The sequence below is a fragment of the Myxocyprinus asiaticus genome, chromosome 31, assembly GCF_019703515.2.
Source record: "Myxocyprinus asiaticus isolate MX2 ecotype Aquarium Trade chromosome 31, UBuf_Myxa_2, whole genome shotgun sequence".
NCBI lineage: Eukaryota > Metazoa > Chordata > Actinopteri > Cypriniformes > Catostomidae > Myxocyprinus > Myxocyprinus asiaticus.
Window position 1 is genome coordinate 24112475 of NC_059374.1, and position 15054 is coordinate 24127528.

The window sequence follows — 15054 nt, forward strand, 5'->3', positions numbered from 1 at the left end:
CACACACACACAAAATCTCTCTTTCTTCTGCGCTAGCACCTATACTACTTAAGCCACCTTGAGAGCTTAGCAGTACAACACTGTAGATGTTGTTGTACTTTGTATGACAAATTGCTTACTATGTTCCTCATTTGTAAGTCGCTTTGGATAAAAGCATCTGCTAAATTACTAAATGTAAATCTAGTGCTTTCTATTAAAAAATCTGCTCATCACGTTTGCTGTGGTTTTATGGATGTTTTAAAGATATGACAGTTTTCACACCGGTGGGTCCATTTTCATGATTTCACCTAGGGCCCCACAAACCCACGGGCCGGCCCTGTGCATAATAACGGTCAAAACAGTTCCTCTAATGCATGTATATTTCGAAAAACATTTAGGAAGGTGTCCTGTGTAAGTCCCCTTTGGTGTAAATTAATCTCCAATGACAGGTGAGGCCCATCTGTTTCTTCTTCACTTGTCTGACTGAGTGCCAGTGGACAGGGCCAAGGTTGTGACATTGTAAAATTGGGTGTTGACATCTTGCTGTAGAGGCAGGCTTTCGCTGACGTATTAGTACTTGTGACGTAACAAAATTCACAAAATCCAAATGAGCTGTTTTTGCAGCTTGGTTTAAACAAATGCTCTTTTTCTATTGCGGAGGATGTTTTGAGCTCTCAAACTTACAGTATGTTTTTATAGTAGAATGACTTCTAATCCTGTATGTCAAAAGATCAAGGAAATTTAGATATTTCATGTCATGACCCCTTTAAAGGAATATTATGGGTGCAATACAAATTAAGCTCAATCAACAGTATTTGTGGCATTATGTTGATTAATTAAAAAAATAATTTCAATTTGTCCCTCTTTTTCTTTAAAAAACCCCCCCAAAAAATGGGTACCAGTGAGGCATTAACAATGGAAGTAAATGGGGCCAATCCATAAACTTTAAAATACTCACTGTTTCAAAAGTATACCAACAAGTCATAAACAATATATGCATGTTAACATGATTTTAGTGTGATAAAATCACTTACTATTTCTTTGTTGTTATATCTTATTTTACAACATCATTGCCATGATGACGTAACACTGTAAACCCGAAAACGACCTAAAAATGGCATGTTAAACAACTTTACAGCTCAAATAATACACGTTTTAACAGAATAATTAATGTTGTTTTTAGAAAATTATAAACTGCCTTGCAGGTGCCTCACTGTAACCTGAAGTTTAGCTTTTTTTGTGTGGTCATTAACATTATGCCACAAATGCTGTCGATTGATCTTAAAACTGAATTATGCAATTTCTGCAACACTAGCGCCACCAAATGGAATTCTGCCTTTGAGCAAACAAACAAATAGCCCCACCCCCAACTTATACCATTGGTTGAGTAATGTTGTTGGGGCAGATCTAAACAGGTCACTATATATAACAACTATATAAAACAAATAGAGTGATTTTTATAGCACCACAGAGACACTGTGTTTACAGTTTTTGAGAAAATTAACCTATGAATGGCTTACTTATATTTGTCTCTGCATATTAAGCTGGGATAGAAGAAAATATTTAAACACTAAAAAAGTTACATCAGCTTTAACTTGTATTGAACATGGAATGTTACTTTAATATGCTGAAATATACCAGTGGTTACTCTGCTAGGACACCTGTGTGAACTTAATGACTTTATAAATACACAAAATAATTTGCTTAGCAGCAGTTGGTTAAAAGTCATTCAAAAAATGCAGTGGCAGACTTTAGTGTCCAAAAGTGTCCAAATAAGCTACTTTTGGGGGCCACACTGTCACACAGCTGGAAAAGAATCACTTTCAGTCCCCCAACAAATCTGGGGCCATTAATAATGTTAGAACAAAAATTGGCTGGAGGGCACATTTTAAAATGCCACTTGGACCTTTTCTAACCCAATTGTGCAAAATAAGCATCTTTATATGCATTCAATGTTACTGAGGTTAATGCAAAGATCAGCAAGATCCTTCTCAACAAGAGAAATTGTTTGAGAAACCAATTATTACTAAGTTACTGTTCTTTTTTTAATAGGAAATGTGATTATACTTCACTGCAGTTTATTTTCAATCAGTACATTTTTTATTTATTATAAAACATTTTGCTCTGGCAAAGATGACTGATATACACATACACACACGTATTGTGCTCTAGCTCTCCCTTTTACTCAGCTTTCTCTCTTCCACTCTCCTTCTCTATAGAAATAATTGCTGAAGATGTTTTCTCCCCTGACATTTGATTGACATATTGTATTTCCCACTTGGTTTCCTTGGAGACAGTGCGGAATTGATAAATAGAATGGCAATGACAAAACGGGTATGTTTTTTTAATTTTTTTTTTAGCTTTCATCCAACTCAACAGGTTTTACAAAGCCGTGAATCTTGACATTTGCTTCTCAATGGAGGCAACATCATGCCGTTTCAGTCTTAGTAGCTGTTTAAATTAAACTAGTCTGGCATAATTTTTTTAATGTGCCTCTCTCTCTCTTTTTACTTCTAGGCCTCTGAGTTGGGGATGCTGTCAGTGTACTACACCTACATCTTGACATCCTTGGTAAGAGGATTTTAGTGTAATTCTCTCTAATAAAAATTAAAACATTGTGTAGTCTGGTGGTGCACTGATTATATCTATCCATGTGACTCATACATATGAACTGGCCTCATATTAGAAATGGGCATTTTTGTTGTTTTGTCTACTCGAGTACACATCTCTGATATTTTGATTGTTGGTCTATGAACATATGTGTCAAACAGACATATTTGACCGTTGTGATGCATCTTGATGTTTTATCGTTTCTGGCCTTTAACAATTTTAACATTTTGATGGAAAAAAAGTAAAAAAATAGGTTAAGTAAAAAACCCAAGTGCTTCCCAATGTTCCCTTTAGGTTCTTTCTATCTATCTATTGAAAAAGAAGACCGTGTCCTTTGTGAACGCCCCCTAATGTTGATCAGTGTTGCTGCCCCCGACTGAAAGTCTCCACTGACAATGTTGACACAAAAAGCTGACGCCATAAAGATTCCCCAAATTAAAATTGATGCCCTTTTAGCACGTTTGCTTATAGTTCTTACTGGATTTTGATTGCCGTGAAATATGAAATGAAAAAAAAAAAAACTCATTGCTAAAATCATTGCTGTCATTTCCGAGTTCTGGTGTACTCACGCCCATCCCTATTTTACAGTATATTCCTCTAACATGGATGCTTTTCCAGGTTTCACTGCTTTATGATAGGTGGCCATCATATGATGGGTGTAATTCTCAATGCAGTAATACAGTTGTTAAGAAATCTTTAGATTTCCTGAAATATTTTGAGAACTTTTAGAAATCTGAGTGGAAATGGCAAATGAGATCATTTCCATTTTAACCCTCCTATTGCGTTTAGAATCTCCAGACACCTTTTGCATTCATGAGTCAAAGACTTTCAGTGGGGTTAAGGTCAGGACTCTGTGGTGGCCAATTCATGTGTGAAAATGATTCCTTATGCTCCCTGAACCACACTTTCACAATTTGAGCCCGATTAATCTTGGCATTGTCATCCTGGAATATGCCCGTGCCGTCAGGGAATTCAGCAATCTCCTTAGTTGTTTTCTTTTCTTGATGCAGGCCAATAATTTGCCCCTTCTGAAACACGGTTTCATCTTTTCCACGACCACGGGATACGTCTTCCGACATGGTTGTTTAAGAAATGAGAAGCTACTTACTGCATTAGTTAGAGTTAAAAGAATTGTTGCCTGCTGAAACATATTAATCACTGCAATAATGATCCAATCATAGGCTCTTAAGTATCTGCCTGATTTAAATCCAAATGGCGACTTTTTTGGCCAGGCAGTGTATGTCATTAATTAGTTCTTAACTGTTCATAAATGTAAAAAGATTGATATTTTTGGCATGTTAACTTGCAAAAATAAAAGTTATTATTTGTATTATTTGACATTTCCAAATATACATTTACTACAGAAAAACCAGTGTGATACATGTGAAGGCATATTTTTTATGAACATTTCTGTGAAATTTTATCTAAATGTAACATAATATACAATTTATTTTAACATCTAATGTTAGAATTACTAGTAATTTGAATGAATTTCCTATTACTCATAACTGCTCAATGCAACTTGGTGGTCAAAGGTTATGAAACCAACGTATTCTTTTTCAACAAACATCATCAAAACAACTGTACAACTTAAGTATAAAGCATTAATACTTCTTTATATGTTTTTAAGCAAAATCTATTTTATTTACTTGCATGAACTGCTGAATGTTGATGCAGGAATATGCTGCAAGCTCTTTCAAGCCCTATTAAGACTAATGTGTGCATGAGCAAAATCTTGCCACATCCCCTCTTAGTTCCTTTGATTTAATTTAATTTATTTGATATGTTTGTTACATCTGTCATGTCTGTTTTGTTGAGGAGTGTGTGTGTGTGTGTGTGTGTGTGTGTGCGTGCGTGCGTGTGTGTGTGCGTGACTGTATGTGTATGTGCATGTTTGTTAACCTTAAAACAAGCAAGAGTGGAAAATGATTAGCAAAAAATAATTTCATGTCACTTTTTATATCAAACTTTTTATATAGATTTTATATTTGGACTTAAGTAAAACATATCCAAAGGAATTTTTGATATATTTGATAGAGTATATTTTGGATTTTATGAGTTGTATCTCCCAGGATATGTTGCCCTATAAAACAACAGAAACATTACGAAAAGTAATTGGTCATAAAATCATAAAATCAACATAAAATGATTATAAAATTAACAAAAATTAATGACCATAAAATCAACAGCAATGGCTTTGCTAGGTATATCAGTGGTATGCTGATTTAGAATAAAAAATGCAAAAGATTGAAAAAAGAGAATTATTGGGATGATCAATAAATTATTAACAATTTACTGCAATTGCCATCTTAATCTGTAATCATGTAATCCATAAAAAAGTAATTGTAGTCCGATTACATATATTTTAAAATTCAATTTAATCCAATTACAAGTACTTGATTTTTGTAATATGATTACATAATTCAGATTACATGTAATCCGTAACTACCCAGCACTATGTGTAACAAAACTGAGAAAAGTTTAGCATTAAGGTTGCATGTATGACGTGTAAGTGTAATAAATGTGTATGTGTAATAGTGTGGATTAACCCTTTTTCTTTCCTTAATCTGGCAAAGTATCTCAGGGGATATGCACACTTCAAAATGTGCTAAATAAAGGCATGAACAACATATGACTTCATTTTCTTTTTTGTTTTATTGTTTTGTTTTGTTTTTTACTGAAGAAAAGTAAGATTCATATATAATTAATTATCACAAAGTCAGCATGTCCTGCACCATGGCTGGCCATGTCAGTCTTAGGTTTGTCTGATTTAACGATCACAGAAAAGTTGAACCAAGTCATGTGACCCATATACTCAAAACAGACCCAACTATGATAAATGATAAGAAGACTAGGTGAGAAACTCTTGCTCATACCCCCTATAAGAAACTAAATAGTGCATATCTTGTGGTGCACGTTGCCTGTTTTAGGGTTAACAAGATGCAGTCCAAGTGAGCGACAAAAAAGTGTGTGAGAGATTATGGGAAAGAGGCTACATGAAAGTGAAGTGAGAGTTTTTAAGAAAAAAATCTAATTCATAGATGTACAAAAAAATCTACATAATATCATGTGTAAAGCCACAATTGATGCCTGGGTCATAATTGACCTGTGAACGCAAAAGATGTAAAAATAAATTATGAATGGTTATATCTCTTTAACAATTTTATTAAAAAAATCAGATTTTTTTATTTTTATTATTATTATGTGTATTTTGATAGTCTTGACAAAGTCACCAAGTTTGACTCCTGTACTAAAAACCGTTGCATTTAAAAATTATTATCTACCTCTCCCGGGTCAAAAATGACCCAAAATCAATAGGAGATAAAGTGGTTTGCGGCACTTGCACTGATTTATTTTCTGTTGATTCAGGTATTCTATAAAAAAGTCTCTTTGTCTTTTCTGTTGCAATCTTTCTGTTTTACACTGATGTGTGCTAGAAATAACAGACCAGGACACACTGAATCAAAACTTTTGTAACCGAAACAGCTTTAAATTCACAGCACTTTAGGAGCAGTCACTCAGGGAGGAAAAAACCAGACACACTTTAACATGCTGTAACCTAATTTTAAAAAAGCCACTTCATTTACCCACGGCACTTTCCTTCACTTTATTTAGCTTCTCCTGCCCTCCATCATTCATGCATCCAACACGCCAACGCCGCACCATCCTCCCATCTGTACGCTGGTGTTTCATTACACATTATCACAGTGTGAAAAAGGGCTGTCAAAAATGCACTACATCCATCACAAACCTAGTAATCAGTAATTGACTCAGAAAGAGCGCTTCAGCCTCTGCTCCGGCCACACTATGCAGAGTAATGAAGCACTCTGTGGTGCAGGTACAGGGAGTAATTACTAAACCTCTTTGAATTGTGAGATGGGCGTCTTCTGTTATGGTCTTCATGTTTCCAAGTCTCTTTTTGCGTTATTGAGGCCCATGTTTCATCTGTATGCGTGTGTGTATCCTGAGCAGGTACCAAACTCTGTTACATGTGCATGTGTGTGTGGTGTAGAGTCTAGGCATGTATAAACAAGCCAAGGAATAGACTGGGCCCATTCAAACTGAGGAGACAAGTGTCTAAATTTAATCAGTCCAATCCAGCCACACTTTCTGCAGAATATTTGCTTTAAAAGGTTAGTTCAACTATCATTTACCCTATCATGACTTTCCCCCCCATGGAACACAAAAATAGATGTGTAACAAAGGTACCTGCTCTTAAAACAGAATACACTGTGATAAAGATCCTATTCAATTTTTAAATTTGATTGCTTTATTAAAATTTTATGTTAGTTGGGAATTTGAATGAAAACTGTACCTTTGGCAGCCTGATCTCATGAAATTTATGTGACAATGGCAAAATTTTTACAAGCCAAAATGACATTCTTCATCACACGTTTGGCTGCAGTTTCCCTGTGAAATGTCCAGCGGGGGGCGCAAAAAGCGAGATAAATTATGTTTTAAACAGTTGAGGTTTTAGATGGATGTTTTAATGAGTAAAACGTACCTCCCTAACCTAAAACTCTAACCTAGACCTTACCAACAGTGTTAAAAAAAAAAAAAAAAAAAATGAGAGATGAACAAAACAGACATCCTTACCCTAAATCAAGGCCTAAACCTAACAGCAAATTTGTCATTAAAAGCACATTTACTTAAGCAACCACATAATTTCTGGTTGATTCAATGGCTCTTTCGCTTCACTTTTACTTTCGAGTGTCCTTGGCTGGGTTTGAGGCTGGGTCTCAGAGTCCAACATCCAACACTCTTTCAGGTGAGCTGCTGCGGAAGTTAATCATATTGGAATAAGTGTGTAAATGTAGGTGGGTCTGTAATACAAGCATTAAAATGTATCATTTTTCAACTGATGCGTTAGAGTAAAAGTGTTTTAATATCATAACATAGCAGGGTATGAGTAAAGAGTAACTGTTTATAAAGTCATAAACACCGATAGTACATCTGATTTTTGTGAAAGTGAATAAAAAGCACAGTTGATGTAATGCTTCTAGTGTTAATTTCACCAGGAAACTGCAGCAAAACTCAGTTTGCAAAAATGTTTTTATAGTAAAGTTCATTCTATGAGACTAGGTTGACCTTTAGACTAGCAAGTCATAATCATGTTTTTAAAATATTTCTTAATCATTAGATTATTCTATTTTATCCCATACATTTTACATATGTTACTACAAAAAGTTGTTTAGCATAACTAGCTAGATTGCATGTTTGTATTTTCTAGTCCAGGGGTCTTCAACGTTTTTCAGGCCAAGGGCCCCTTGGCGGTTGAGAGAGACAGAGCAGTGGCCTCCTCTTACATATCATATAAAATGTAGCATTTTAAGCCTTGTCTATAATAGAATGAATATAATAACATATTAATGTATTTACATACTTCGTTAAGATGCTTAGATAGCAAAACCATTAAAATTATCATTATTGGATGTCCATATACTTTTAAATTGCATTATAATTTGACTTAATAAGATTAACTTTAGCATTGGTTGAAGTTAATAATTTTATTTTATTTTTTTCAATACCCTTGTTGTAGTCGTTGTATCTAGTTTTCTTCCCAAGGGCACCAACTGAGCAAAGACCACCACTCGTGCCTCCTCAAATAAAACAGGTGCATAGGATGGAGGGATGGGTGGATGGCCTCTTTAGATGTATAGGAAGCCTTAAGCACTTTAAGAGATGAAATCAGTGTTGCTGATAAGCCAGTGCAATTTATGACAAGACTGGGGGTGCGGCATTTTTTCAAAAGCAATTCTGCGATCAAGCTGCGAGCAGAGGACAAAACATCACACCTACACATGTCTTTACATCTCTGTCATCTCACCTGAATCTTTCTGTCATGGGAATAATTCAAGTCCCTGTGGGATCTCAGCTCAGATACGTTGTCTCCGTACAATAAAGCAACTGCGGCGCCTCTCTTGAAGCAAATGAAAATCAGGACATCAGAATGTCCAAACAAGCTGTGAATCACACTCACCTGCTGCTCATGAATCATTTGGAAGAACCAGTCATTAGTTCTGACAACATACATAATGTACAAACCTTTTCCTGAAGTGCACTTTGCTGGCACAGTTATTCATCAAGCACTGTGCTTTGCTGTATCAAAGTACACTTTTTTTGGTAACCTTTTTTATTGCTGTAATAAGTACAACATGAGAATATGAGGGAAAAAAGAAAGAAACACAAAAAAGAATGATCAAAAGAGAAAAGGGTATCAACAGTTTCATGTGTACAGAGTACACTTTTTGGCAGACAGATGGAAATCTCCAAAACTGTTTGTCAAGATTTTTTCATTAATGTTTCAAATCAGTAAAAAATCTATCAAATAATGTTATTATTTAACTGTGCTCAAATCATACAAAAAAAAATAATAATTTTTCAGCTTGGCCAAGCTAATGCACATTCCAGAATAAACAAATGAGGCAATGCCTTTATCAAAAAAAGGCTATGTTAACTGAAAGGCGGGACTTTTATTCCTTTAGCCTTCATCTGTTATTTTTTGCCCTATTCACCTGTAGTGTCTCCCAAACAGGTGAAAACATTTGCCTGCAATATCCCCAATAGAGGACATTGAAGAAAACAATGTCTTTATTGTAAAAGAAAATCAAACCTTGCTTTGAAAACTCACTAAATCTTTCTTGAGAAGTTTATTTACAAGAAGAAAAATGGAAATCAATCAAAATCAAATGATAATTACAAATAAAACACCTAGGGCTCTATTTTCATGAGTGCACAAAGCACAGTGCTATGAGCTATGACTGCACGCAACGTCTTATTCAATTTTCATGAGATCGCTAATTAATTTGCAATTTTCATGCCAGCACAAGTGGGTTTGGGTGGAGTGTTTGCACCATGTGTGAGTGAATGCGCTCAAACTGGGGGTATATTGTATTTAAATGAAGTGCCGCAATGCATAATTAGCTATTTTCTTAAGAAATGGGTCATTGTGCTAAGACGTTTCAAAAGCATGTCAGTTTGCAGTGCAATGTCTACACTCAGTTCCTGCATTTGCAGTTTGGAGATTCCACCAGCAACTGGTAATAAAGTTAATGTCTAAACTATGAAAATACAGTGGAACATCAAATTATGTTCATGACGATTACTGATGTAGCCGTTTTATGAAACAAATATATTTGAGGTTTGTGTTAAACTATCTATAGGTCATGGCATATTTTTCAGGTATTATTATTATTATTATTGTTTATATTTGAAATTGTATTTATGATTTAATTTGTATTGGTATTTTTCCAAAGTCACTGCAAAAGGGCTGGTGGAAGAAGTCGGAGAGAGTCAAATGTTTGGATTTGGTATGATTTTTTTATTTTATTTTTTTTATTTTTTGACCTTGTTATTTTGATTATATTTTTGTTTCATTAGAAGTGTAATTTGAATTTAGAAATATTTTTGGTTTGATATTTTCCGTGTTTCAATAAATGAATTACATTTTTCAAAATCAAAATCGACTGGTAGAAGTGAAGTGCGTGTCGATACAATGACTGTTAATACTAGCCATGATTTGTGTGTCAGTAGATGAAAATGATTAATAATACTTACATTCTCTATAATTTAACGGAGCATACAAATCCTGACAAGAACCACATTTTCCATTCGTATGAAAATGTCTCGGTTACTGTAGTAACCTCCGTTCCCTGATGGAGGGAATGAGACATTGTGTCGATGTAGTGACACTAGGGGTCGCTCTTGAGAGCCCCGAACACCTCAGATCTTTGAGAAAAGGCCAATGAGAATTGGCGAGTGGAATTTGCATGGCACTCCCCTGGACATACGGGTATAAAAGGAGCTGGCTCATAACCACTCATTCAGGTTTTGTGCTGAGGAGCCGAGACAGGGACCCGGCCATTTCAGCGGGTAGTACAGCATTGTGGCAGGGTACACAACGTCTCGTTCCCTCCATCAGGGAACGGAGGTTACGACAGTAACCGAGACGATCCCCTTCTGTCACTCACTCGACATTCTGTCGATGTAGTGACACTAGGGGTCCCTATACGAAATGCCACAACTAGCTGAACCATGTTACATGGACTGCCGGTGTAGGTGCAAGCAAGCTGCTGCGTGCGTAGTAGTAGGTGCACCAGTCTGCACGTAGCCTCCCCCAATGCCCCAAAAAACTTTGTATAGTTCCCCACATCCCTGGGGGGGGAAGAGGCGTATCTAGTATGGAAGCAGGCCGCGCCAGCTGCAGTCTTTTATCTCTATGTTTTCTCTCCACAGAGTATTCAGTTATTTGGCTGGGGCCATTTTAACACTAAAAATATGCCCCGGGGATGGTGTTCTTTTCCTATCCTATTCTTTCAGGGGGAAAAGACCCTGTGGAGACCACATCCTGCCCAGAGGGGAGGTAACATGTGGCAAGCATGTCAGGTGGGCTCAGAACCGCACATGGAAGAGGCGTGGTGGTAGGTCCTGCCTGAAAGGGGAGGAGCTCTACAAACATGGTGACTGGGACAGAGAGGGCTCTGTCGAAGGGAGACGCAGGTCTGCCGACAGGGGGACCATACTGCAGAAAATACATCACAGGGGGTTACCGGAGTAACCGGCACCTGTGGAGCACTTACCTCAGTAAGGGCATATTAGCACACGTACTGGTTCCGGCTGTGAATTCCTCCGCTGAATTCGTGAGCCACAGGGCTAGGGAGGAAGGACATCCAAGGTTCACGGGTTCGTGAACTCGCATGGGAAAAGAAGCAAACATCTTCGCCTCTTTGGAGGGGAAAGGTGCTATACACAAGTGATACACCCAGCCAGCTGTCCGTATTCCCGAACTTACCGGTTCGTACCTGACAGAACATGGCACGAAACCGGCTCAACCCGGAGATTGTAAAATCTCGAAGGTATTGGGTGTCCCCAGCCCGCTGCCCTGCAGATATCTGCTAGATAGGTGACATGGGCCAGTGCCCATGAGGATGCCAGACTCCTTGTGGAGTGTGCTCGTATTCCCGAAGGGGCAGGCACGGCCTGGGCCTGGGATGCCATAGCGATGGCATCCACGATCCAGTGGGCAAGCCTCTGTTTGGAGATAGCGTTCCCTTTTCGCTGACAAAGAAATGCTCAGAGCATCTAAAGCTCTGCGTGCGATCCAAGTAGATGCGCAAAGTACGCACCGGACACAGCAACAACAGGGCTTGCTCTGCCTCCTCGTGCGGCAGCGCTTGCAGGTTCACCACCTGATCCCTGAAGGGGGTTGTGGGAACCTTGGGCACATAGCCCGGCCGGGGTCTCAGGATTACGTGAGAGTCACCCGGACCGAACTCCAGGCAGGTATCGCTGACAGAGAACCCGACCCTCTTGATGGAGGTGAGTGCAATCAGGAGGGCCGTCTTCAAGGAGAGGGCTTTCAACTCGACTGACTCTAGCGGCTCAAAGGGGGCTCCGTGAAGGCCCAGGAGGACCATGGAGAGATCCCATGATGGAAACAGGCGTGACCTAGGAGGATTCAGCCTCTGGGTGCCTCTCAGGAACCTGATGATCAGGTCATGCTTCCCTGAGGACTTACCGTCCACTGTATCGTGGTGTGCCGCTATAGCGGTCACATACACCTTCAAGGTGGAGGGGGACAACTGTTCCTCCAGCCTTTCCAGCAGGAAGAAAAGCACTGACCTGACTGCACATCTCTGAGGGTCTTCAGCTCGGGAAGAACACCAATTCATGAACCGACGCCACTTCAGGGTATAAAGCTGCCTCATGGAGGGACCTCTGGCCTGAGTGATAGTGTCTACCACTGCTGGTGGTAGGCCACTTAGGTCTTCCACATCCCATCCAAGGGCCATACGTGGAGGTTCTAGAGGTCTGGGCGCGGGTGCCAGATGGTGCCCTGTCCCTGAGAAAGAAGGTCCTTCCTCAGGGGAATTCGCCAGGGAGGGGCTGTCACGAGGAGCGTGAGGTCTGAGAACCAAGTCTGGGTGGGCCAATACGGGGCCACGAGGGTGACCTGCTCCTCATCCACCCTGACCTTGCACAGGGTCTGTGCAAGTAGGCTCACCGGGGGGAACGCATACTTGCACAGCCCTGGGGCCAGACGTGTGCCAGTGCATCTGGGCCGAGGGGAGCCCCCGCAACCACCTTATCCACCTAAGGCACCTCCGTATACACGTGGGCTGCCCCACCATTGAGGGTAGTGAGAGCAGACGAGCTGGGAGGTCAGTTTCAGGCAGAAAAAGGTGCCCTCCACGAACTCGTCAGCTCGTCGTGCACTTCCGGGAAGAAAGTGGCTGTGAGCGGCGCCCCAAACCCAGGAACCAAACATCTAGCTGAGAGGGCTCAGTGGAGAGTGGAAGGTTCCACTCCAACCCGACACACGTGGCGGCCCGGGCAAGCATGGCGGTCATCTTGCCATCAGCCTCAGACTGGGCGGCCGACCCAAAGGTGGCAGCCCAGTCAAGTCCTTGGTGTCTGACATCACCAGTATGCTCTCCGATGCAGTGATCGAGCACTCATCCCGCTCCGGAGCTCCGAAAGGGACACTAAGCTGGCCCTGGGGAGAGCTGGTCTCCTCTCGGAACTCGCCAGGGGAAAACGAGCGTGCTGGGGAATGGGAAGTCTGCGGGGATAGAGTGGCTTTCCCCCAGACCGCAACGTTGCCATGGTCATATTCTCGCAATGAGAACATGAACCATCCATGAACACTGCCTCAGTGTGATCGCTGCCCAGACACGTGAGGCAGCGCCCGTGGCCGTCGGAAATGGAGAGATAGTGACCACATCCAGGAATCACACAAAGACGGAAAGGCATCTTTATAAAGACGCGTCTTTAAAAAGACGTTCAACGTCAATGTGTGTGCTCTAATAGAGAATATATACTCTTTAGCAGGAATATACACTCTTTTAGCGCTGTCGAAGCGCCCAGGGGCGAAATCTGCACTCGTCGTGCAGAAGGAGAGAAAGCCGCAGGAAATGCGTCATATATCCAACAGCATACGCTTCTTAAGAGGTGAATGGAACAGCAGAAGTATTCAGCTCGCTGATAGTACAATCGCTCGGCTCCGAAGAAAAAATCTGAATGAGTGGTTGCGAGCCAGCTCCTTTTATACCCATATGTCCGGGGGAGTGGCATGCAAATTCCACTTGCCAATTCTCATTGGCCTTTTCTCAAAGATCTGAGGTGTTTGGGGCTCTCAAGAGCGACTCCTAGTGTCACTACATCGACACAACGTCAAGTGAGTGACAGAAGGGGAACAGTGTGTCACTGTCAAAGAAAAATGCCTGACATTCAACAAGGATGCAGTTAGTGCATAAAAGAGGTAAATCTATATTTCTATGTTTTAAATTCATGGCATGCAGTCCATTTACACAACCAACTTCTTATGAATGTGCTGACTTTGTTTATATCACTCATTCTTCTTTTTTCCTCCCCAATTTGGAATGCCCAAGTCCCAGTGCACTCTAAATCCTCGTGGTGGCATAGTGACTTGCCTCAATCCGGGTGGCGGAGCACGAATCTCAGTTGCCTCCACGTCTGAGACCGTCAATCCGTGCATCTTATCATGTGGCTTGTTGAGCGTGTTTACCGCGGAGACATAGCACGTGTGGAGGCTTCACGGCATCCACCACGGCATCCACGCACAACTCACCACGCACCCCACCGAGAGCAAGGACCACATTATAGCGACCATGAGGAGATTACCCCATGTGACTCTACCCTCCCTAGCAACTGGGCCAATTTGGTTGCTTAAGAGACCTGGCTGTAGACACTCAGCACACCCTGGGATTCGAACTTGTGAACTCAAGGGGTGGTAGTCAGTGTCTTTACTCACTGAGCTACCCAGGCCCCCCATATCGCTGGTTCTTGACATGGAATGGATTATATAATAGACAGTGCCTGAGAAGAACCTCAGAATTAAATTGTACTTGACCCAGTCCATTAGCGCTTTGTGCACGCAATTTCACCAAACCCACTTGCTCCTAGACTAAGTGCATGCTTGCATGAAAATACCAAAACTTCATGGCCATGCCTATTGACTTTGCATGTGTGACTTATGGCATAGCGCTGCGCTTAGCGCTAGCACTCTTAAAACTAGGCCCCTAATGTTTCTCTCTGCATAGAATGTACTGAATTGTGACATCAGACATTTTTGTAAAACCAAGTTTGGGATGTTTTTTCATGACCAAACATTTGGAATCTTTGAAAAGCCAATGCAGTGTGTTTTTTAAGGTCTTAGAGAAATAATAAAAATTAAAAAAAGTCCTCTACAGAGGACAAAATAAGAATTGATGTGTCTCAGGAGGGTATTTAACTTACTTAGCGGTTTCTCCAATTCATTTTGCTACGAGTGGTTTGTCTCCTCCCCCTTATTCTGTCTTTGACTGGATCCAGCAGTGTTTATTTGCTTGCTTTCTTCAGAAGTTTCACTTTTCAATCGTTACACATCATTCCCAATCTCATCCTCATTATCACAGAGGAAGAACAAGAGCTACCGCTGTTCGAAACATTGAAACATCCCTGTAA

The 15054-nt window shown here is 40.3% G+C and overlaps 1 protein-coding gene across 2 annotated transcripts in view; it reads left to right on the forward strand.

Moving 5' to 3' along the window:
- LOC127421978 (glutamate receptor ionotropic, kainate 4-like) overlaps positions 1–15054 on the forward strand; it is a 620965-nt gene that overhangs the window by 454925 nt on the left and 150986 nt on the right. For both annotated transcript variants that reach the window (XM_051665249.1, XM_051665250.1), the window contains exon 8: positions 2497–2550. In XM_051665249.1, the coding sequence (XP_051521209.1) occupies positions 2497–2550 (54 nt within the window). The remainder of the gene's footprint in view (positions 1–2496; positions 2551–15054) is intronic.